The sequence below is a fragment of the Lytechinus pictus genome, chromosome 12 (genome assembly GCF_037042905.1).
Source record: "Lytechinus pictus isolate F3 Inbred chromosome 12, Lp3.0, whole genome shotgun sequence".
Classification (NCBI taxonomy): Eukaryota; Metazoa; Echinodermata; class Echinoidea; order Temnopleuroida; family Toxopneustidae; genus Lytechinus; species Lytechinus pictus.
The window spans coordinates 12,951,290-12,978,018 of NC_087256.1; the positions used below are offsets into that span (position 1 = coordinate 12,951,290).

The window sequence follows — 26,729 nt, forward strand, 5'->3', positions numbered from 1 at the left end:
AGATATAGGCATGTTATTAATGTGAATAATTATTTTCTGGATTATTTTCGTAACAATGGTATATCTTATAACTGTGGAATGATATTACAAATGGGACAATAAAACTATTCTTTAAATTCAATTTGTAACACATCTTTTGAAAAATGTTCTTTTTAATCATTCAGGGTTTTTTCAACAGTGCATGGTCAGTTGGACACTAGTTTTGATCTTTTTTCATGCCCTGCATACTTGCACTAATGCACTTTTGAAGAAGAAATTATAATTAGTTACAATATATCCAACTGTGAATAAACTGAGAAATCTATGCTCCAGTGACATCATATCATCAGACCATTCCCACCTTAGTAAATTCTTTATCACATAAAAAAATACATGGTTACAGGTGATGTCTGTCCATGTAAGATAGATTTCATCTAACAAATAAAATAGGATTACCATGATAATCATAATCTGCTTTTATAGTAATCTGTGCATCAATGATGTATCAAAATGCTTATCAATGGTGGAGTAGTATTGTATAATCAGAACAAGGATTTTTCTGGAATTCGTAAGAGGATCAAGCACTCAATACATTCATTATCAGATTTATATAAAACACGAAGTGACTATTATATCGTATGGTACATGTATATCACATGTTACACTTAGGCTCAACAGGCCTATATGGGCCTTGTATAACGCTCAATGCTCACATGTAAATCAGTCATAATTATAAGACAGTGTGGCTGATACAACTCCAATACCAACTTTGAAGATGGTTTCAGTTCTTATAAAAAGCTTAATCAAACAAGCAAAATGGGTATCAAGACATAAAATGATTTCTTTTCTCTTAAAAAAGAAGCAAACTAATGTTAAATGATTCATATCCATATTACAAGTATTCAAAAGTAAGCTGTATTTCTGAAATACAAGGTCAAATCATGTCTTCACACAAAGAACATGATCATTATCTATAATTAAATTAAAGAGTAAGCACTTAATATTTATTTTAAACAAGCACATACATGTACTGTATATTTCATTGGTTAATTTCATCTTCCAGTATTTCATCCTATTTCAACTGTTTTCAGCTGGCATAAATTGAGTGTGCTACACATGAAGTTAATATAACAACTCAATAGGAATGCAATAATCATGAATTAATCATGACACTATTGGGACAAAAGTATTTGAAGACTTTCTACACACAAACACCATATATGTTGCGTCGATATTCAAGACACTACAGTAGTAATCGCAATGGAAAAGGTTAATATCATTCTTCATAAAAATTCTGTACATTTCAAAAGTAGTTAGTACTGACACAGCTTGTTATATATTAACAATACACCTTTACACAATTTGTATATATCATACACAGCACTGAATCAAACCTATTATCATTCAATATTAAGTAGTGCAATGATGAAACCATTCTTTGTGAGATTTTTTCCTTTTGGATTCTAATCCCTTTCCAAATATAAATACCCTTTGACATATTTTACAGATCATTTTGAGGTTCTCTGTGAGACTTATTTAATCAGTGAACTTTTGACTAAAAAAACCTTCATATAGTCCAATTAGGTTCAGGTGCTGTTTTTTTCCAGGTACTGTAATGCAATGGGAGGGGGGGGGGTGCTTCAAGTGACCGCTGGAATTGATTGCCAAGCTTAGCTGAGGGTATTATAGGAGTGCCTATAACATGGACTGACATACCAAAGTAACTGGATCATTGCATCATCAACTGTAAGTCCTTTTATTTTTCTTTGGAAGCCCCCCCCCCCCTTCCCAGTTATGGCTACCATGAGTTCAATCATCTGAAGCAAGATTCATCTAGAAAGAACTTCACATTAACTTGCAGATTATAGCTTCTATAGCACTAAACCAATAATATGTGCTTTGAAGAGGTCAATAGTAAATACTATAAATTGATAGTGTTTTCATTCATTGCGAAAAATATCAAACAGAATATATTTTTTCATGAAAAATACTTTACACACAGCCTATGGGACCAGCCTATTGACTTATTTTAATCATAATTTAAAGGACAAGTCCACCCTAACAAAAAGTTGATTTGAATAAAAAGATAAAATCCAACGTGCATAGCACTGAAAATTTCCCCAAAATCGGATGTAAAATAAGAAAGTTATGGTATTTTAAAGTTTCACTTCATTTCACAAACAGTTATATGCACATCCTGGTCGGTATGCAAATGAGGAGACTGGTGACATCATCCACTCACTATTTCTTTTGTATTTTATTATATGAAATAAATATATTCTAATTTCCACCTCATTGTCAAGTGAAACAAAGATTAATTCCTCCCTGAACATGGGGAATTAACATTATCTTAATACTATATGGGTCAGTCAAGTTGGCCCTTGTTGTCAAATCTGTAAAAAAAGAAATAGTGAGTGACATCATTGTCTCTCTCATTTGCATGTGACTATTAAATTGTGCATATAACTGTTTTGTGAAATATAAGCAAAACTTTAAAATGCCATAACTTTCTTATTTTACATCCGATTTTGATCAAATTTTCAGCATTATGCTGGTTTGATTTTTCTCCATTTATTCAAATCAACATTTTTCTTGGATGGACTTAACCTTTAAAGGAAAATCAAGTAAACCAGAAATATTATTGCTGTATAACATTAAAAGCGTCTTTAAACCTATCTAGGCCAGGGGGGGCCTATCTCTCCTAGCTGCGCGAATTTTTTTGACCACGCTACTCACTGACTTTTTTTCCCAAGTCTTGCGCAACTTGTGAGACCAATTTTGCGTCACCCAGATACGTGGTTCCGAAATTACGCAACATTATGTAAGTGCATGTCAGACCAAAAATTGTTCAAAAAAACGTAATTTTGTGTACAAAGTCAATGCAAATTGTGTTTTCAACCAAAAATCATAAATGTATGATTAATTTTAGTTTTGCTGGTCCAATTGTATTTATTTTATGCTTTTTATGATCTCAAAAGAGTCCCCAACAAATTTCATTGAAAAAACAATGAAAAACAAAAGGCAAAAAAACCAAGGAAATACATAAGAAATTGCAAAAAACAATATAATACATAAGAAAATGATTTGATATCGCAATTTTGTTCATGTAAACTTGCTAAGAAATTCACAAAGAGTTTCTATACCAAAAATTAGAACATTTTGAGCTTTATTTAGGGAGTTAAAGGAAATAGTATGATTTTGCATACTAATTACGCATAAATTAGCATAATCACTTAATAGCAATTGCATGAAATAAATTACTATACTATTTTGTAGATAATGTCCCAGAAAACCCGTGTGCCAATTTTCGGCGCGATCGCACGGTCGACAGCCGAGATCTCAAGGGGGGCCTGGGAGGCCCCCCCCCCCCGGCCATATGAACTCTCAAATACCCCGGCCTAGATAGGGTTAAAATGCTAGACAGAGCAATAATGATTTTAAAAAGATGTTTATAGCTCACAAGATATGGATGCATAAAACAAATACTTTGTTTTTAAGTAACAAAGTCAAGTAATCTCTGTCTACGGAAGGCTACATGCCATTTTATTACAATGAGCAAACCATCTACACACAAAATAATATTTAAATGTAGCTTAGCAAATATAAAGTTGGTTAGTTACACTCCTGTAAATATTTGCAGAACCTGCCATTCAAAATAATTAAAGAATGATGAGATACTACAATACAAAAGATGCATACATAATATTAGCTTACAATTACTTCACTGAAACAGGGGTGAGGGAAATTAGCATCTATGGCATTTTTAACACCAAAAACTGTATTATGTACATCAAGTGAAAAGTACTTTTTTTGGTCACACATGTGTAAAACATTCTAATTGAGTACCATTTTCCCTGATACAGTGAGAATTAAGACAGTTAGTGTCATTGAAATGTTTATACATCGATGGGATACTCGCTAATAAAGATACCTCATTTGGTGTCAATCAGGTTCTTGCTTTATACTGGAACCGGTTTGATTTGGATTAGAATAAGTGTATCACACACAAATACCCTGTAATTTGAAAATATTTGAACACAAGATAATGCCAATAGTATTTCGTATAACTAAGTTTCTTGCATACAGAATTTCACACATTAAGTAGCTTGGAAGATCATACATGTTCATTCATGATAAGTATAGCAAATCTGAGAAAGGACTAATGACGTGCAGGTTTTATACAAGTAAAATGATCATCATTAAAAGAAACTTACTTATTTCTTTCCACCACTTGTGTTTCTGTATACCCATAAAAATATTGTATCATTGTATTTATATTCATACAGATTGTAAAAATAGATTTTTACAAGTTATAAGCAGCATTTGATGGTGAGATTATAAAAAGGCACTACATGCATCTATCAAGGTGTTCTTTTGCATTTTTGATTAGATTTCATTAAATCTATTTCAAAAGAGCTAATTTCAGAAGATATATTTCTCTCTATTATCGGCGGTCACATGAACCATTGTATTGTGATACTGTAGTGTGAAACATAATGTAAAGAAAACAGAATCATATTGGCGTTGTATGTGAATAGCACTCCGAAACTTCCCAAGATCACTTCTTAAATTTTGTAATTGTATCTTTATTTACCTCAAATTTGGGAATTTGAGGAAAATTGCAAGAGCTTTAGCTAAATAATTGAATTTTCAGTTTGAGTAGGGAAGCATTTCTGTGTGCAAATCTGCAATTGGCAATACAACACTACTGACTGCACATCCATCCAAACTGTTGTATCACTCTTGTACTTGCAAAGACAATATAGACAGATACATCAGCTAGTTGAGGTCTCGATGAAAAATTTGCATATCAAATGCATCCAGTTGTTGTATGACTTTATTACAGTACACGCTGTCGATGGGAAAAATGAATTTTATGCCCTTGCATTGAAAACATTTATGTCTCAGAAAAAAAGAAAGATATTTTGCGATATATAATACTGCTTCCTCTTTTACTTTCTGGAAAAATATCAAAATTTCTGTTTTGACCCCAAACCTACTGATATAAAGATTCATGTGATCGCCGATGATATGTATTGTAAAATTACTGGTAATGGACATGAATTAATCATAAATCACAAAAGATAGAAAACATCATGGATTTAAGGATGGATTCAGGAGAAATAAGTCACATGTGTAGACTATAATGCATAGGGTGGAAATAAAACAATTTACCAATTGAGCTGTATGTAAATTAGGAGGAAAGGTGAAGATTAAAGTGTAAGAGAGGACTCGAGAGATAGAAGAAGAGGAAGAAAAAAATGAAGAAGTGGCAGCAGAAGAAGTTACATAAATACACAGAAGACCAAAAAGAGAAGAAAAAATGTACACTAGGAAAATCTCTAATGAAAATTGTAAATGTAAGGTGGACTTTTCCATAGTAAAAAAACTTCCTGATACACTTTGATTGTCATGATCGTGAGGTACCCATTTAGTGACGTTCAGGAGACCATTTCATCAATGTTTGTTGGCTGTCAACTTGTCAGATTCAACAAACTTCTTCCATTTTGGTTGCTGAGAAGCACAGGTGTCTGACTGTTACTATGGTAACTGTTTGATAAAAAAATATCTGTCGGGTAAACCATCCAACAAGTCCTTTCAGGAAATCTTCCCAGAGGTTAGTAGCAAGAGATTAAAATATCCTTGATGACTCAGGTCAGGACTACTCCTTTATACACACACATTCCTGTACCCTCCTCAACAAGACAAGGCCATAGATATGATCTAATTGTTGTTGATCTCTTGTTCGTGGCTGGCGCCCTCTGGTGAACGTCCTGGGTGAATGTCATGTTGTCGTAGGTGATGGTCAGTGGTGGATCCTGGATGGTCAGTCTCCAGGCCAATGACACGCAGCGTTCAATGAAGCGACCAAGCTCAGCCGACGTCTTCAGTTTAGGGTAGTCGTAGAGGGCAGTGAACAGCTGTTTTCCCACATCCTGTTTAAAGAACAGGAATAGAAATAATTGGAATTAAGTTGAGGGCATTGCTAGTTACATATGAGGGTTTCTTCTCCTCTAAACAATTTAGTATATTACTCATTGGTTTCCCAAACAAAACAATTAGTTACAATGTCAGTGAAAATCTTAGTTGAAATAATGTAAACACAAATATATTTGGTGGAGATTAACTTTGTTTTGATAATATTTGGTATACAGAACCTTCTCCATCTGCTTCAATGGTGAATGACCTTCATTTGGGGATTTGAAAAACAATTACTGGCTTTATCCCATGTATTATTATCAGTGTCATTATTCATTTATATCTTTACTTTTATCTTATATATCTAATCATTTATTCATAAATATATAAATATTCATTCATTTATTTATTTTATTTACTTACCATTATACTTCCTAAAATTTAAAATCTAGAATTAATCAATCAATTAATTCATTAACTAAAATATTCATTTATTCATGTATTCATTCCATCAAATTTTCATTTTTTTTCTATCAATTTTATTATTATCACGTTTGGGGAGGGTGATGGTTTAAGGTTTTATTAGAATATCCACATATCGCAGCCATTTAGGCTGAATTGCATTGGATTTACAAAATATAAAAATGAAATAACATGATATAGCAATCAAACATTATAAATATATTATTCATAAATAAAAACACAAACACTTTGCGTAACTTGGCAGATTAAGGAAAGGATGATCAGAGTGTAGAAAAAATGGGAAAAGGAGATACAATAGAGTAGAGGAAGAGGATGGGGGTAGATGAGGACAGAAGAGAGGAGTACGAGAGTAGTAATACACAGATGATATCTTGGTTGAATTCAAGAATATTCCTCCACTTTGGTGGTTAAACACAATTTCTTTCCAAATGAATTTGAGAGTCAATCCCTTCCTTTTGAAAAAAAACTTGGATATTCTGCTGGACAAATGTCAAAAGTCATGTATCAAAATGCCAGAGATTTGAATCCTTGTAAAATGAAAAAAAAAGAAGTCCTTTACCTTTACCAGTGGACCCAGGTCATAGCCCTCCCCAAGCCTTCTTAGGAACTGAAGCAACTCTCCATTTGTCTTTTGTTTGCTTTGGTTGTTGCCATGGTTACCACCAGCGTCACCATTTGCCTGTTTATTTGAGTTCATCAGTAGCTGCTGGACCCCACCCTGAATGGAGTCTAGAGTATTCTTGGCAGTCCTGAAGGCAAGCTGTATGGGGGTGAAGGAGATGGAGAGATGTGGAATGTAACCAAATAATCATTAATCCCTATCATAGGTATATATTTTGAAAAAAAATATCACTCCCACAAAAAATAAACATAGTTCATTGATAGGTGTTATATACATCCAAAGTACAAACAATCAATTAAGCAACAAATATTTCCCCATTTCTTCTATTCTCTTTGAGTTGACGTCTTCGAGCTCGAGTCTTGTAATATCATCCTTTATTCACATTCATCATTCCTCACTCATAAGTTGATCTTAAATCCTAAATGAATAATATTTATCATGACTTTATAATACATTATATTGAAGAAGAACAGAGAGCAGGGACTGATAAACCTTTTAAAAAGGAATAGATGTGATGTCATAATCATTATCATTATAATTATTAGTATTGTTCATTCTGCCATAAAAAAACATACAAACCGTACAAAGTAAATACAACACTACAATTTGATATAAATAAGTAAACTGACAGAAAAGAAGAAAGAATAAAAATAGATTTCCATGGGCCAGGGCTCGCAAAAATAAAAGTCAATACTATTGCCGGAGACAAGCGAACCCTCACAGAAAACCACTGAGAAAATATTGCATGTTTAACGGTTATACAAGTAATTTAAATTCAAATTCAGTTTAAAACATTCAACAAACATTAAGAATCACATTTAGAAATCCTTCAAACTTTATGACTAAAAACAATGTGTATAATTACCACAATGACAGAGAAGAGAACTTTGTCCTTCAGGTCATCACTGTCCTCAAACTGTTTCTGCTCAGACATAAGGTTGAGAGACACCCATGCCTTGGCACGGTCATTGGTAAATAGCTTGTCATACTCGTACAGAAGATCACCCACGATGGTCCGTTTGGACTTCACAACATTAGGGTCATTGTTGTTGGTAAGACCAGGATGTGACGAGAGCTTGGTTACTCTGAAATATGAATAAATGCGATGCAAATTTTCTAGTTAAAAGTCAAAAGGATGATAAAGGATAGCTGAAATGAGAATCTTATTGAAATCAAACCCTGTCACTGACTCACTTTCATGTCTTTCACTTTTGTACAGAAGGTCACCAGTCCCAACAGCCGTAGCAGCAGTATTCATTGGAATACTTGCAATTATCGACAATAAAATATAATTTAGGTTAAATCTCATCTGGAAAAGGGGGTTGCTGAGAAATTGTAATGGTTGCTCAGTGTTCGGAGATCACACACAGGAATTAAATCATGTAAATTATTTCAATTATGGACAAAAACACAAATAATAATAATACGCATTTATATAGCACCATCTATCTTGAAATAATCTATTCCGAGGCGCACTATTATTATCATTATTACCCCAGCTTTAGCTTGAGCTGCCTTCCAGCGCTCCGTGCATTCAAGGAATCATTCTTCCTTGGTACCTATTCACCTCACCTGGGTTGAGTGCAGTACAATGTGGGTAAATTTCTGGCGACACGACATTTACTCCGGTGACAATTGCTCTGGGCTTTACTTTGTCTAAGATATAGGGTTAGGGTTAAAATAGGGTGCCACTGTGAACATGATTCTTTGCGGCAGTAGCGTGAAGAGTAAAAATATAGTGCTAAATCCAGGGTTCAAGTTGGTCATTCGATTAGTGTGTGGAATTTAGAGCGGAGCAATTATCGCCGGAGCAAATGTCATGGAACCAAATTTCTGGCTCAAGGAAAACACACCATGGCTGGGATTTGAACCCACGTCCCTCTGAATGAAAGACAAGAGTCGTAACCACTTGACCACAACGCCCCCAAAATACTGATGAGAGATAAATACACTGTACAAATTTTTGTATAAAGAGTGACAGTTTCTGAAGTTTCTGAGAATTAAGGAGGCAATCAATTATTCTCACTCTTGATTCAATCTTCTCTCATTCTCTTGCAGTCTGCTGATCTTCTCTAATGCTGTATGGAGATCCTCTTTAGTCTTGTGCAGTTCAGTCTGCGCATGATAATGCATCCGAATAACCCTAAAAGGGGAGATAATCATTTGAGATAAAAAGGATGACCAACACAGGTATGACTTTGACAAAGTGGACTTAGATTATCCAGCGCCCATCAAAAAGGCAACAATTAAGCATACAACAAAAATAATAGTGCTTCAAGTTAAAATGGGCAGCTTTTTCATTTACAACCTTCCCTACCAGCAGACCCTACTTTACACAGTATATAATTCTAAAATCGTTAAAATAAAAAACGGAATGGATGAAATCTATCATATTAATAGTTATCATTTATTTTAGCTTGAAGCAAATATGCTGCTGACTGGTTCTAATGATTACATGTAATTCTATTAATCGGTGATGTTTTTTTTGGATGAGCATGGTTTATGAAGTATCCACATCACAATACATCACTTTGCTTGGGCATGAGATAATTGACACACAATTTTTGCCTTCGAAACATTCCATCTGTTCTAAAAGTACCCTGTGCATACAATTCTTACTAGTGCCCCAGTGGAGTATATCATTGTATACTATTACCCTCCTTGGACCTTCGTGCAAATGAAGAAAAAAGTATGTGAGACACGTTTGAGTTTACTATACACTTACTTGTCTCTCTCTTTTTCCACAGCTTCTCTCTTAGAAGATTCATCCATAAGCATTGAGTAAGTATCATCGCCATCAGGGCTTACAGACCCAGTCACATACATGGAGGTTGGCCTGGCTTGGCGACGGGATGAATTGGTAGACTTATGAATGTCCGAGGTGGATGACAAGGATGATCTCCGACTCTCTCCCTTAAGCTGATCTTTTTCAACTGAAATGGGATAGATGGTGTTTGATTAGGAACAGAATGCGTAGGCCTCCAGCATAAAAATTACAAGAACAGCCTTGAGAATGAGCCCATGAAAGCCTCTAAGATCATCTTAGAATATGCTCAATTTTGTTGTCAAGTTTACTATCAGCTTCAGGTAACAGCACCCAGAAGGTGTTGCACAATGCTCTCTATTTGTTAAATATTAAATGCCATTTTAAAATGACTTACATGTAAATTACAACCACATGAAAATATCCATCATCTCTAGCAATTTGCATCAGCAAAATTAAGAAATAGGTTAGATATTTTGTTTTAGGAAACAATTATTCAAGATTTATTTGAAATAAGGTAAACATGAAAGTTGCAAATGGAAAAGGAAATCATTTCATGACATCATTTGACATCAAATAATTTGAGTCACTCCCAAAGCCATGTGAAGCTTTACAAAGAATAGATCCTGATATCAAGATGGGAGAACAATATTAGGGGAGAAAAGGGAGAGATACACTTTAAACTTGCAAACCAGAATTTCACTGTAACCATGAGGAAAAAAAAACTAAACGATGAATAAATTTCAAAATACAATGCACATAAATATCAAATCCAATGTCATTACACAGAATGACTCAATTTTTCAGTTTCCATGGGAACTGATGTATGTGGCAGTATTAGGATATTGAATTATGCATGAAATGAAAGTCCGATAAAATGACAAATGGCAAAAGTAAATGGACAGTTTTGAAACAGCATCCATGGCCAAATTTTGTCAAAGTATCACGGATACAATGAAAAAAAAAAAAGATTTCTCTGTGGGCTATGTATTTTAATTTCTATGAGTGACACTGTATTGCACTAAATATGAATTAATATAAGGATTCTCATCTCTTGCAAATTAGCTATTTTTACAACGGGGAAATCACCCTCCAATTCTATTTCATTTTATTTCTTTATTGCTCTTTTTATTGATAAATATTGTGGTACATTTATAAATGGTAAATAAATGGTTTAGGTGCCTGCAGGATCTACATTGTACATGCTGACTAAGTCAACAACAAATGTATATTGATTGATGGTACATTCTAATCTGCATGGATATAGAATAAATCCAGACTGTTAGTAGTTATTACGACCAATCAAATTGTGGATTTTTATTTGAATCATAAAGATTTATTTCTAGGAATTGAATTCAAATAACAAATATTTAGAATTCAAATGAAGTCTAGAATTGGATTTGTTACCAACTACAGTTGGTTTGGATTTATTTTGAATCCCTGCAATTTTAAAGTGTATAACAATACAAATGTGTTACAATTGTTAAATTGACAGTAATAATAATGCTAAATAAGACTGAATTAAATGTATAAAACATGTATTGGGAGTTATTAATGTATAGCACATGAACAATCACTAAAAAAACAGCATTACAAACCTACAAGCAGTATTGTGTGGGATAATTTTTCATTGCTTAATACCCTCGGTCAATAAATCTATTATACTATTTCATATTTAGGCCTACTATGGTAGATGAAAGGTTACGTTCAATCCAGCCTTGATTGATTGATTGCTGCCAACTTAATGCATGCCTACATCAACCAGCAAGCTACCTTGCATACAATGCAGTGCATTAATTAGCTAGCGATGCAACTCTATCCTTGCCACCCTAGTGCTAAGTGATAGTAGTGATAATGATAACGATAAAAGAACAATCACTCATGCAGAAATAAAAAATCAAATGAGAATCAAAATGAGCCACTTCAAGTTGATAATGTAAGAAAAAATTGATACAGCAGTGGTGGTTCCAGGGGTGGGGGCACATCCGGCCTATTCCCCTCCCCCTTTTGAGAGCCATTATTAAAATTCTAAATGTAAATATGCTGTTTTTATCCAAGTGTGCCCCCCTTTTGAAAGTGAGGACCTTTTTTTTCTTTTGCTTGCCAAATTTTTTGTGGACGAAATGACCTTCAATTTTTGGTGAAAACCTTTTTTTTTGCTTGTCAAATTTTCATCGGGGAAAATGTGCACCCCCCTTTGGAAAATCCTGGATCCACCCCTGGGATACAGTATGGTGTGTAAAATAAACATTGGAGAAGAATTGAGACAATATTCAGAAAAATCTGCATGGAGAAAAGTATTACTATGAATATTCTAATGCACATTACCACAAAAATGCCATAAGGGCAACAATGTAGAATGATATACCACATAGATTCAAATGCCTGTATAGAAATACATTGGAAAGTCGAAATATGCCTATATATAAAAAAAAGCTAATATTGTAGATGGCTAGATGCATATGAAAAGTTGCATGATTTATAGCAAAAAAGCATAGAAATGCAACAGAGAGGAATATAGCACCATGTGAAAGAGTATGGGCATATCACCATGACAACTTGGCATAAGGATGGATGATGGAATAAAGTATAGGAAACACAAAGTATTACTTACTTCCGGGCCCTAACGTACAAGGAAAGGGAAATAAATAAAACAAGAGAGAGTTGCAAGACATTTTATTTTGAATATAAATATAATGCACACAAATTTCAAAAGCAAAATCGGAAATGAGCAATATATACTTAAAGATCATAATAAGCAATAAGTAAAAAAGGAAGCAATACCATTTTTCTCTAAAAGACATTTCAATTATAAACATCTTCATCATTCACTGATTTTCATAAAATCTAAATATTTCATAAAGAATAAATGATGAAAAATTGATCCCTATCCTGAATTCCTGATACATTTTTACAAACTAATTACATACTACATTCTTATTAATAGTATACTAATTTAAAATTTGAATTTAATTTACAAGGATGTTAAAAAAGTGTGGGACAAAGCTAAACAACATAGTTGACGCAATATGAAGTTATCCCCCTCCCCACCCCCCCAAAAAAAGTTACAATTGCAGGAATATTTTTTCCCCTTTTGAATTACTGTAAAAGCTATTAACCAATTAAAATCTTGGAGTTTTAGCACAGAACATTGTAACTTTTCTACACAACTTTAGAAAGAAGGCTTGGGGGAGGGGGGTTACATGGACAATGCACAATTGTCTCACCATATGTCCAAATACTAGAAATGTTGTTGAGCTTTGCCACACTTCATATAAACAAAGCTTGGGGGAATCATCTCTTTTCTTCTCATTTCATATAGGGCCTGTCAGAGGACAGGTTATTAGCATCAATAAGTACGAGTTCATGTGCATATTAATGAGGTAAAACTTCTAAAGCGTTTCAAGCTTTGCAAGCATATACAACATTTGCAACAATGACAGAATAAATACTTGTTTGTAGCATAATATCGATAAAATAGAGACAAGAATCTCATGAAAAGATTTGATATAAGTGAAAAAAGTTTCATGATGAAAACTCTGAGAGGAAGAGAGGAAGAGACAGGATAAAAGAAAAATTTAGAGGAGAAAGGAATGAGAGAAAGCGAAAAAGCCAGAGACAAATTGGTAATGTGTATCTGTGCGAGTTGGAGACATAAAAATATAGGGGGATAGAGAGAGAGTGGGAGAGAAACAGGGGAGAGATAGTGAGAGCAAGAGACAGAAAAGAGAGAAACACACAAAGGGAGAGAGAAAGGGGGAGAGAGAGACAACTTAAGAGAGAGAATAAGAAAAAGGGAAGGATCATTAAAAGAGATCTACAATAATGAATTAATTAGAAGCAGCGGTGTTTTGCATGATTCAAAATCAAATTCTCACTCTGCGATAGTTCAGAAAGAGGCATATCTTCTCCGAGGAGATGGCGTCGATACGATGATGGAGAAACCGAACCACTTCTTGCTCCGTTACGCATTGGACTGATTCCTCGTTTCTCCAGCCCACGTCGCCCTATGGCTGTTGGAAGGGGAAATCACAAAAGTTTGATGGAGCAGCAAATAAAAAGTTACAATGGGGTTTTGAAATAAACTGAAAAATAGTAAAATTCTTCACATACATTGTAAAAAAAGACAAGTAAAAAGTATGTCAGGTTGCCAAAAGAAAGTTTTTTGATGAAGTCAATAATAGATAGCCCTAAAAACTTCCTTGCAGGAAGTAAAAATATAACAATTCAAAAACAGCAAAAACAACATCAAACATTTTGCGATTGTACAATTTGAGATGCTTGCAAGGCTTCAACACTACACACTTTGAAATCAAAAGAAGGTATTCAGCAGCAAACTATATATACTTGCATGAGATGACATTCATAAAAGAAATTGGAAAAGAAAATACAAAAAGAAAATCAGATTCTGGTTGAGTTTTTCATTACCAAGACTTAGAGTAGATACTGAATTTTCTTTTCATGTTCAAGATTTTCACCTCTATTCCTTCATGAACATTCTTGCTGCAAACATCTTGTTGAAATCAAATATTCTTCCACACAAGTGCTCACATACGCACTGGGTTTCCATTCATTTAACATCCTTGTGAAACATTATTCAACAAGCCAAAAGCCATGGGTATTGTCCCATAATTATTTTATTTCGGAACTTAAAATATTCCCTACATGTTGTTTTAATAGGAACATGCTTACCAAATGTCAGACATTAAAGGAGAATGAAACTCTTGGAGCAAGTTAGCTTTTGTGAAAGCAGAAAAATCAAAGAATAAGATCAACAAAAGTTTGAGTAAAATAGGACTAGCAATAGAAGAGTTATGAGCATTTGAATGTCGAGATCACTAATGCTATTCCCATTGGCAATGCGACCAAGATCTATGATGTCACAGATGAACAACTCTCCCCTTTTGGACCGTACTGAAAATATACCCCAAAACATCTCTTTTTGCTCATTCTAATCATATGACAAACGATTCATCAATGATATAATGTTGTGAAACCTCTGTACTTGTCCTCTCATAAAGAAAACACCTCACCTTGTGATAGACTGTATAAAAGTGAGAATATAAGTGAAATAAGTACTAAAGTAATGAGGGAGTTGTACATGTGTGACATCACAGATCTTGGTCGCATTGCCATTGGGAGGATCTACATGGCATTAGTGATCTCAATATTAAAATGCTCATAACTTTCTTATTATTCATTCAATCTTCCTCAAACTTTCAACAATATGTTACTTTGATTTTTCTCTTTGATATGGATTCAGCTGGTTTCAAGGGTTTCATTCTCCTTTAATTCTCTACAAAAGTCACTGTCCGAAATAGCAGGGATTTACATGACTCCTTTTTCAAAAGCATGATTTTCATTATTTTTCCTCCCTCTGCATATTCTGTACTTTCACAGATAAAGAATCTGTACTTTCACAGATGTTTACACAGATGATAAACCAGACTACATGTAGGTTAGAAACACCACTCGGATTCTGAGCACCTACATGTATACACATATAAGTAGTGTTTTGAAAGGTTAATTGCAGTGTTACAGAAAAATGGGAGATGGGGGGAATCATCATGCAAAGATTGAAATTCTACATGCAAATAAAGTTAATTTTCTACCTATGGTTGATCAATTTCCATCATACAATGACGAAAATGTGATTGTATGACTACCAAACATATTATGTTACAACTCCGTAGGAATTTCATTATCTCTGATATTTCATTATGTAAGTGAATGCAACACACAAATTGGCTTTAAAATGAAAAGTGACACCAGTAACAAAGGATATGGATATCAATACGGAATGGATGATCCACCGTGAAATTGATATTCACTCATGACAGGTGAATACTTATTCAAGCAGAATGATAGAAAGCAAAATTTGTGTCAATTCCTCTGAACGTCAATGACATGGGTTTTGATCAGGGGGGGGGGGGTTCCCCCTCAAATTTCAAATTTTGTCACCCCATCCCCCCTTGAAGGACCAAAAACATGAAATCACCGCCTATGGTCAATACCTGTACATGCAAATTAGAAAACAAGTAATGAACGGTTGCAAATTGCATGTAAATAAAAGCCTAAGCCACATTTCATGGACGCTCTCATATAGAAATTGTTACAAAGATCATGTATGAGGAGCAGACATCTGCTCTCGACACCCTCTAACGACATACTCGCCCATTAAACTCTCTAGTTGGGGTATATTGTAATATAAAAACATTTGACTGTTACTTCAGTGACTAATTCTTTATACTCCAAGTTGGCTCAAAGTCTAAGCAAATATGATTAGAAACCACCTTGTGTTTGTTTGGTCATGGGAACACACACATCAATATCATCACTCTCAATAATAACCTTTGAATTTATGCTGACAAATTGTCAACATGCTACATGTACATGTATAGAAAGAGGAAGAATTGAAAGAATTTCAAACTGAGTGTAGCCACACAAAAATATAATATTGTCCAATGAAGCGGTGCGAGTTCTATATTTCAATAGGGAATTATTTGGTTTGTCAAACAGAGGAGTGTTTGGAAATAAACAGTAATGCATTGAACATGTCAGCACAGGAACACAGATTTTACATGCAAATGATAAAAGTTATAACAAAAAGATAGCACAATGACATATCCCTAGCAAACATTCAAATATCAGCAACTCGAAACATAAAATCACATTTTGATTTGTATTTTCAAAGGTTTGCTAGGGGTTCGGTAAAAATATGTTTCAATTTCCTAAAATCATTAAAAATAACACACATTATTCTTGCATAATTATGATCATTTTACACAGTAGCGTACGCAGGATTTTTGAAAGGGGGGGGGGGTCATGCTGAATGAAAACTTGAAAGCAAAAAAAAAGAGGAAAAAGATGTTTCACAAAATTAAGGGGGGGGGGGGGTTGAACCCCTGTAACCCCCTACCTGCATACACTACTGATGTAATTAATTAAAGACTTAAAATATACAAATTATAGACTTTAAAAAATCTTTCTTATTCTTTAATGGATTCTCATCAAACCTTCACCAATATTTTCTCTTATTTTATTGCTTTTATTAAAAGCAACTTATTGTCAGGGTGACCTTTCCCTTTAAAGCTGAACCTTCTTTGTTGAACAAGTATGGAATGTTAATTGGAGAATGAAATACATGTAGCCAACGGGATCTTAAAAATGATGATTGCAAACATGATAACATGCATTGCTGTATGACAGGAGGATCATTCTGCTTTAAAAAAAAATCAGTCACAAAGATAACTTTATGATGATAACTACAGTAACAAGATCTGGGGGGTGTTTCACAAAGATTTAAGTATGAGTTAAGTCGCACTTAAATGCTGACGCATACATGATATGCAACGCGCGATCTTATTAAGAGATACGCATTAGTGCGCGTCCTCATGACATGACCAATGCGGTCAAGCCTTTCATACCGTACGCAACTTGGTATTTAAGTGCAACTCTAGGTCATACTTAAATCTTTGTGAAACACCCCCTGAATAACATTTAACAGACAATAAGCAACCTTAATGCTTGATTAATGTTTGGCACTTTGTAGCATTCATGCAATGTGTGATGGGTAAAATGTGATGTTGACATGGGCTGATCATGCAGTAGAAGAGGAGATGAAGAGAAAACTTACATGGAATTGCTCCAAACTGGGAGAAATATTCCCTTTCCTGTGGGGATACTGGAAACAGCATGACAAATATTATCAATGGTATATAATTGCTATTTCATTCCTTTTTTTTCTTGGGAGAGAAATATATTGAAATATCTTATATCTATATCATATCTGACTTATCATGATGTTGCAATACATGTTACAAACATATATATATATATATTCTGCACAAAGGCAAAATAAACTTATTTTGTTGACTGGATATGAAAACAATAAAAACTGTAATGTATGTATGTGTATTCTGTTCATTATGTTGGCTGCAGGTGGAGGTAAATAGCCCTCAATGGTTTTAATGATAAGAACAGAGTGCACATTAATTCTGAATATCTACATTTAATCTAAATGTATATTTGCTTGAAAATACTTCAAGCCCTTTAGACAATCAAATGCAACAGAATGCAAAACCGTGCAACTACAGGAGTCACTGACAATGGTGACTACTTCAAGAGTTTAAGTGCACTTCAAGAAAGCATACATTCCAACCTTCAGCCCTAATTAAACTCAGGTAACTATGTTTTGACATTAGCTCAAAGTCCCCTTAGCTTCTCAAATGAATCCAGGATGATGTACACGCATTTTATTATATATCGCTTCACTATTATCATGCATCCTTTACTTACAATTTTTTTTTTATGTGTCAAAATCACAGCAAAGTGAAAAGTTGTAATATTCATTTTTTGTTCTTCTTAAATATGCATTTGTAATATATGTGGGGCCAGGCTCAACTAGCACTTGTGCTATTTTCTGGTCCCACTTACCATTGTATGTTTCTTACATTGATGTGTATTATGCAATTCGTTTCATAACCTGTAAACATTTGAATATTGATGGTAAATAAATTAATAGATCAAATCAAATTGAATCAAGAATGAGCCAGTTCTCAATTCTCATTAGGCCAAATTAAAAACTCAAAACATGTATCTTTGGCCTGATATTCTCTCAAGCAAGTTTTTTTTTTCATATAAATGAATGAAGATAAATGGATAGATTTAAAAAGGCTAAATTTCAGTGACCATAATTGATGTATTGATCTTACTTTGCCCATTCAGAAAATCCCATAACAAAAATATATACAACCTAAATAGAGCAGTAATAAAAAGTGATATCTTTTGAGAAATCTCATCTTAATATTTTTTTATTCTGGAGGGATCTCAAGGTTGAAAACCAAACAGAAGGATTTGGTAGCCTTATCATATATATGTAATAGAGGAGTTATTTATGTACACGCACAGATAAGTAATAAGTTGCAGGTGGAGTGGTATGGCTGGATCAAAAAGATCAAAAGAATTTCAGGAAGTTCCGCAAGCTTGATTCCTGCTGTGTCTCGTTGAGGATGAAAGTTCTACTACACATCATGCGTAATAAACCAAGCGAATAAAACACATCTGACAAAAGTTTGATACCGGTATATTGATAATAGGAAAAAGTAAAGGGATCACTATCATTTTTTTATCATACATGAATATGTATATCAGCATGATGTATAAAACATTATTTCTATGCAATGAAGGAAAACAAACAGTTCAGACTTCAGAGACAAAGATTATATGGGCCTTCAGGTGAACATACATTACATGTATATATTTTTTTGGTATACATGTAATACATACACTGTATGCTCGTAATAAAAATACTGGGGGGGTCAACCAATCTGCTGTATAGCCTAAGATCTCAGAAAATTCTACATTTAATTGCAATATGAGAACCTTACAAGTAACTATAGTAATACTTTACAAATTTTAATATTGAATTTTATACGACATATATTTACCTGCATACATGTATTCTTATTTTTCATTTTGAAAGTGGGATTTATCATATCTTTAATTCTACATGTGTTTTAGAAATTAACTTACTGAAAATGCATCTCAACATAGGCCTACAGTGTCACTAAAAATAATTGAATGGATTGAAAAGTTGGACGGTCCAAAGAGAAGAATGGAGACCTGTTGGAGTCCATTGTTCTCACATCTCTTCCAAATGAATACTAACCTGGGGCCATTTCATAAAGCATTGCAATTGTTGATTATGATTGGCTGCTGAGCCCTGTTGCCATGGTAGTTGCCATAATGGCAAAGTTACAACAGTTGCAACTCTTTATGAAACGGGCCCCTGGTTTAATTTTCAACCTTAGCCTAGTTTACAAAACCTATTTCAGACAGATAAAAAAAACATGACGGACCCCAAAACCCATGACAAATTGGATTAAACTCATCCTGTCTCATAGTGAGAAAACAAATGTTTGTTCGTGATTGATCTTCAACCCTGACTAATTCTCTATGGACTGTTTATTGGCTTGAAAACTATCTGAAAGACATACATGTATCACTGAATTTGAACAATAATATGGCAAGATGGTAAAGAAATATACTGTATATAATGCATAAACAAATATAAAACCAAAGAGCAAATATTCATACAAGCAGAAGCAGAACTGTTTCAGGTTGCTACAATGATATGCATGCATGCCTTCATAAAAGAAAAAATGCGTACATAAATACTAGACAGAAAAAAAGTCTGCACTACATGTATATTCATGTACCGCATGTGTAAATTTATACCTACATGTTTATAAATCTAAATCGTTTTTGCATGGTCAGCTGTCTACTTTTACTTTCAGAACTGTTTTGCAGCCTCTGATATATATATAAACTCCTTACAAACTACGTTTTTTTTATATACCTATATTACAAATTTAAGTCTAGGAAAATATATGGAAAAACTTCACTGATACATTTAGAATATTTCTGAATATATTTCTTTATAATTAGAACATGCATGCATTATGAAATATAAAAACTAAGAAAAAAAAAAGATACACGCTAAGTTACTATCTCATAGGCACAATTATCATAAAAGCCAGTGAAACTATCGTTGGAATGCTCCTCAGGAATGGCAAATGCTCCTGTACCTCGCAAGGGCAAGTCAGAACCGATGACTGGGGTAAACAATGAATCTGGAAAGCACTTATTCTCGTAGACTTCACGATGTAAAGCACTTTCTAAAAATGGAATGCTATTACTATTGTTGTTGACGATACTTGAAATAAAATAATTAACCTTACCTGGTGAAGAAGCAGAAACAGAATTGATCCTTTTCATCATCACCTGAAAGTCCCTACTATCTTCAACGCTCTCCCTCTCTGGCCGCGATATCACCACCTGACTTCGATCCAGCGACGTTGCCCTCGACTTTGGTGCTTTCTTCCTCCTGCTACGATCACGGGATCGGGCTCGTCTACGCTGAACCTCCTTGGATGGCATCGAGGAGTTCCCCATCTCTGTCTCGGAGTGGGGTGAAGTGGGCGGAGTCATGGAGGGTATTGGAGGTGGGGAATAGTTGGGTGGGGGTGGTATGTCAGCATCTGATATACCTTTAGGTTATGAGTAAAGAATAAGAAAACAGGATCTGATCATTTATAGTTTGACATTTTTACTTGCATTATTTATTTTTACTGTCAATCTGTACTTTTTCATTTTATCATTCTCATTTTATTTTATGAGGTGGTTTAATATGCAAGGTGTTTGTGAACAGAATCTGTAGTTTTTCTCTTGATTGGATTGCTTTCACTTTATGAACAATAGAAACCCCACATACATGTAAATACCCAACATTCTCTCCAACAATACACCTCTTTTAATACACAAGGCAGTTTCACATAGATAAATGGGCAAAATCAAACAGTTGTATGAGGCTCTCAATGTTCATTGAACAGGTCTATATATAGTGATCCTCAATATCAGTCATTTTCAGATCATTGGGGATTTTCAATGGGTAATAAATTTCTTGCATGACCCATCCCATATTATAACTATCATTCTTTTATCTTTGGGTATTTTGTGATCTGTCATATGCATAACCGGCATTTCAACATTTTTCATTTTGGGGCAGCCAATGCTGTGGATGAGTCATTAAATCACGGGGGTTTTCATGTTCTTTTTTTTATTTGCATCTTTTACAATAAGCCTGCTGGAGCCAGGGGAATACATGCATAATGAATGTTTTTAAACACTCTGTTACCCGATCTATTAATTTCATACTTTGCAATAGATTATCTCAAATGCTACATGTATGTCCAATCCAATGAGTTGATGTGAAAAAAAAACCCAGACCAGAATAGAAAAGGAAATTTTATGAAAAATTGATGTTAATTAATCAAGGTAAGGTCATGACTTTTGAAAAGTGCCATTCTTTTCACCAAAAAAGTTGTATGCAAATTCTGGTCAGCATGCAAAATTACAAATGGGGGAACTGACAATGTCACACACTATCATTGTGTATGTATTTTGTTATGATAATGAAAATATTAAATTTTTCATAGAATTTAAAATAAAGATGATCTCTACCAAATCTAATAATTTAAAAATGATTTTATGTTTCATGGAAAGAAACCATGTTTTACAATACAACATTAGAGGAAAGAATTTAAATATTTGTATCAAAATACAAAAGAAAAGGTGATTGCTTGACATCATCTGTTTCCTCATTTGCACCACCCAGGAGTTGCATATTTTTTGTTTAAATGAGATCTGATTCCGATGAAATATTTAGAGTTGTACTTGTTTTGACAGCCCCATCCCTGCCCATTTATTCAAGAATTTTATTTATTTTTTATTTTTGGAGAGGGGGCGGGTGGGGAACTGGGCATGACCTTTAATACTCCAGCAAGGATAAGTTTTTAAAAAATTCCTTTGCCCTCTTATACTGTCTATTTGACAAAATTGGGCAGTGTCAACATTATCTACTATGCTTTTCTTCGCGTTTTTGTATACAAAACTCCACTACAAAGTAGCCCTACAGGTAAAAGGTAAACAATGTAGTGAAGGGCATTAACAAGACACAACATCTGCCCTTTTAAACTATCAAACAGCAAATATATAAATATTTGCAATCCACTGGAAAATATGGGTAGGTACGTGTATTCAGCATCTAACTTATCACATTTAGTTTATAGATTAAGCTAGGCAAGGTCTTAATGGGAGAGTTAAAGTAAGGCATGCACATAATGATTTTGATACATGTATACACTGTAGGGTTACATTTGTATGTACGTCAGCATTTTAACACATGAGTAGTTTTTTTGTACATTCATTTTATAAATCTTTGGACAAACAATTTATCAAGAGGACTTTGTAGTTTCCTGAAATTACAAAATCATTGATTTGTTTATTAGAACTAAGTCTTTGAGGGGAAATCCAAGAATTATTCAACTATGTTTTTCTATATAGACTTAATTATTGCACAGGGGTTATATTATCAGAACGTGAAATTGAGCTCTACATACATGTATGTACGTACATGTCTTCTGCATTCTTATTTAATACATTTTTCAAGGAAAATACAAGATTACAGAAGCTGAACTGAAGAACGTACTCCTTAAAAAGTAGATCTTTTGAATGCCTTGAGTCATACTTCTTAGAGCAGGAAGTACCAAAAGCAGTAAGATCTATTGTAATACCTTTTTTCAACCATCCATTCACTAAAGCCTTATAGCTAGACAGACCTTCTTTACGAACAATGGTCCTCGAACCTCGTAAAGCCATTCAGAACTGTCTAAGTCCCATTCCTATGCAAATTATGACAAATAGCTGGTGTATCAACTAACACACCTTGGAATATTGTGTTCCAAAAAAGCGTGGGAATGTGAGCGAATTCAATGGGTTTTCCATAGCTTCGGATCATTGTACACTCTTGTGAAGTTGTCCACGGTATATTAAGTTTGAATTAGTGATGTGATAATGGAGTCAAGTCCAAAATATAAAAAGTCGTTCTGCATCAAAACATTTCATACACTATTTTTCTTAGGAGTCGTTGCAGTATCACAACAAAATCATAAATCATTGAACTGTGTAGTTACAATAACAGCGTACATGTTGTTCCTTAACTTTATTATTTAAAGGTCAAGTCCACCCCAGAAAAATGTTGATTTTAATAAATAGAGAAAAATCAAACAAGCATAATACTGAAAATTTCATCAAAATCGGATGTAAAATAAGAAAGTTGTGACATTTTAAAGTTTCGCTTATTTTTCACAAAACAGTTACATGCACAACTCAGTGACATGCAAATGAGGGATTCGATGATGTCCATCCCTCACTATTTCTTTTGGTTTTTTTATTGTTTGAATTATACAATATTTCAATTTTTACAGATTTGACAATAATGACTGACTTGACTGAACCATCAAATGTTAAAACAATGGAAATACCACATGTTCAGGGAGGAATAAAACTTTGTTTCACAAAACAATGAGGGGAAAATTAGGATATTTCATATTTTATTTAATAAAATACAAAAGAAATAGTGAGTGGATGACGTCATCAGTCCCCTCATTTGCATAACAACCAGGCTGTACAAATAACTGTTTTGTGAAAGTAAGCGAAACTTTAAAATGCCATAACTTTCTTATTTTACATCCGATTTTGATGAAAGTTTTAGTGTTATGCTTGTCAGATTTTTCTCCTTTTTTTCAAATCAACTTTTATCAGAGCCGGACTTTTCCTTTAAGCAAGACTTAACATCCTGACTTAGGCTTGAAAACATGACCTATTGTACAAGTTGTTCCCTTCAGTTCCAAAACTTCAACAATACCGGTATTGCTTGCATCCCAATCCAATAAAAAAAAATGTTTATTTTCCAGTGTGAAAGCAAATTATAGTAATATCCCTGAACAAAAGTACAAATAAAGTAGGTCTGTTCAATATGACAAGGACTTTCAAAAGATTTTTCAAAAGTCATGGGGATATAAAAAAAGAAAAGAGGAAAGTACATGTATACTTTACATACAGGACCAATACTGTAGTCTTTTTGTATTACATGTAGCTCAGAACTACAAAAAATTAACAGTGGCAGATACATGTATAAAAGATTCAAAACTGATATGGCAAATATACCACTGAATTAACCCTTAATACGGCGGCATAAGTTGCTGCAACATTGGTATCTTTACTTTGCGGAAAGGTAGTGCACACAAATAGAGGCTGAAATGCAAGCTTGCTTTTTAATACTAAATGTGTGATTTTCATGAAATTCCATATATATTGCACCTATTGCTAATTTCATCGATCTAATTTCTAACAGTTTGGCAGCCTAGGTATGCAGTTTTTATGAACTGTTGTTTATCATTATCACTTGTCATTGAGTCAATGAAATTTATTTGAAATTCAATGTATCATTTTGAATTGAATTGAAATAATTGATTTTGCCTTTTAGTTTTGGGGGTAATCAAGACGAGTGCATGTAGACTTCATCTTCCTTGCCAAACATTTAATAAATTATAGTCTCCACATTTCATACCAGACAGCTGATGTCTTGTATAAAGATATCATACACTGTACATGTATTTCATGTAAATGGAAAAGTCAATGAGCATTCTTTTCAAAAAAACCTTTTGTCTGGTTTGAAATGATCATCCACCGCTAAAGACTGAATAACCTATTGGCCTTTGATATCAAAAGCTCCACTGAACTTTTAATCAATGCCGTACAGTTAGAAGGCAGACAAGGCAACTATTGATTATTTATTTTATGAGACTGTCTGCTTTGTGTTTGCCCACCACCTAGCACACATTTGTGATCATTCCCTACCATCTGTACACCAAACTAGGGAATATGCATCCATTCACTTCACCAGAAATAATAATCATACAAGTAATCAAAATGATGCCTGCTTTTTGTGACAGGAGCTTCTTATTCGGTTTTTATCTGTCTGACTGTATACAAACCAAAATTGTACTGTGAATACATAGGTGTGTACATGTTTCTGATGTCCAGGTTTACTGCTGATTTGACAAGGTTAGAGGATGTGGTACAGAAAGAGAAGTCACTACCTGTATTTCAACTTTATTTTTTCAATAATATTGTCATATTCAGCAAGATACATGTATGTGTAATGTCTACTGTCCCCCTTAAAGGACAAGTCCACCCCAACAAAAAATTGATTTGAATTAAAAGAGAAAAATCCAACAAGCATAACACTGAAAATTTCATCAAAATCGGATGTCAAATAAAAAAGTTATGACATTTTAAAGTTTCGCTTACAATTTCACAAAACAGTTATATGCACATCCTGGTTGGTATGCCAATGAGGAGACTGATGATGTCATCCACTCACTATTTCTTTTGTATTTTATTATATGAAATATTCGAATTTTCTCCTCATTGTCAAGTGAAACAGTGATTAATTCCTCCCTGAACATGTGGAATTAGCATTGTTTAATACTATATGATTCAGTCAGGTCGGTCCCTATGGTCAAATCTGTAAAAAATGAAAAATTGTATAATTCAAACAATAAAAAACAAAAGAAATAGTGAGTGATGGACATCATCTACTGACTCATTTGCATGTCACAGAGTTGTGCATATCACTGTTTTGTGAATAATAAGCGAAACTTTAAAATGCTATAAAATGCTTTCCTATTTTACATCCGATTTTGATGAAATTTTCAGTGTTATACACTTATACTAGTTTGATTTTTCTCTATTTATTCAAATCAATATTTTACTGGGGTGGACTTGACCTTTAACTAAACACTTGCCACAAGAAAACTTGTAAAACCTATTGACCCGGTTAAAGGTGACTTGAGGCATGATGTCTGCATTTAAGGGAATGAAAAACACCCAAAAAATCTGAAAAAATGGCTAGCATCTGGAAATTGGAGTAAAAATGCAAGATGAAGTAGTATAGTATCTGAGCTTGTCACACATCGCATGCCATCTTTTCCCCAAAATGAGTCTGAATTTGTTACCAAATGTATAAAATCCTTGATTTGCTGTATTTACATAATAAAGGATTACATGTTTTAGAGGGTTATTAAACAGAAAAAAAGGAAAATGTTTCATATAGCTTATTTGACTTATAAAAAAGCAACATGGTTTGTGATGGCTTTTATATTCATGTAATCAATAAATATACCAATGGGGTGAATTTACAACTTTTATAATTATAGCAAACTTCCATTCAGAATTTAAGTTTAAGGAAATTACTAGATAACTCAAGGGAGAAGACAATAATGTGAGACAAGAAGACATGAAGATACAGATCTCATCCAGGTGACTGAATCGGGATGAAAAGATAAGATGACAATGATCCCGTATCTTCTCAAGTCCACTTGGTACAAATTGGATTTAAGATCCTGGATGTCTTCATATCTTCCCAAGACAAGTGAGATCCCTACAGGTATAAATCTTCTTGAGACAAACAGACAAAGATTTTCTCATCTTCTCTAGATAAGGAGACAAAATTGCATATCTTAAACATTTGGTGAGGATGAAAAGTTAACATCA

The 26,729-nt window shown here is 33.8% G+C and overlaps 1 protein-coding gene across 3 annotated transcripts in view; it reads right to left on the reverse strand.

Annotated features, from left to right (window-relative positions):
- Nucleotides 1-3,572: 3,572 nt before the first annotated feature.
- LOC129273555 (uncharacterized) overlaps nucleotides 3,573-26,729 on the reverse strand; it is a 30,032-nt gene continuing 6,875 nt past the window's right edge. The window contains exons 3-10 of one of the 3 annotated variants that reach the window (XM_054910608.2): nucleotides 20,510-20,818; nucleotides 17,404-17,451; nucleotides 13,646-13,780; nucleotides 9,729-9,936; nucleotides 9,030-9,146; nucleotides 7,869-8,088; nucleotides 6,941-7,141; nucleotides 3,573-5,915 (exon numbers count right to left, since the gene is read on the reverse strand). In XM_054910608.2, the coding sequence (XP_054766583.2) occupies nucleotides 5,631-5,915; nucleotides 6,941-7,141; nucleotides 7,869-8,088; nucleotides 9,030-9,146; nucleotides 9,729-9,936; nucleotides 13,646-13,780; nucleotides 17,404-17,451; nucleotides 20,510-20,818 (1,523 nt within the window). In that variant the 3' untranslated portion in view covers nucleotides 3,573-5,630. The remainder of the gene's footprint in view (nucleotides 5,916-6,940; nucleotides 7,142-7,868; nucleotides 8,089-9,029; nucleotides 9,147-9,728; nucleotides 9,937-13,645; nucleotides 13,781-17,403; nucleotides 17,452-20,509; nucleotides 20,819-26,729) is intronic. The other 2 variants (XM_054910609.2, XM_054910610.2) reach the window with 2 other exon arrangements.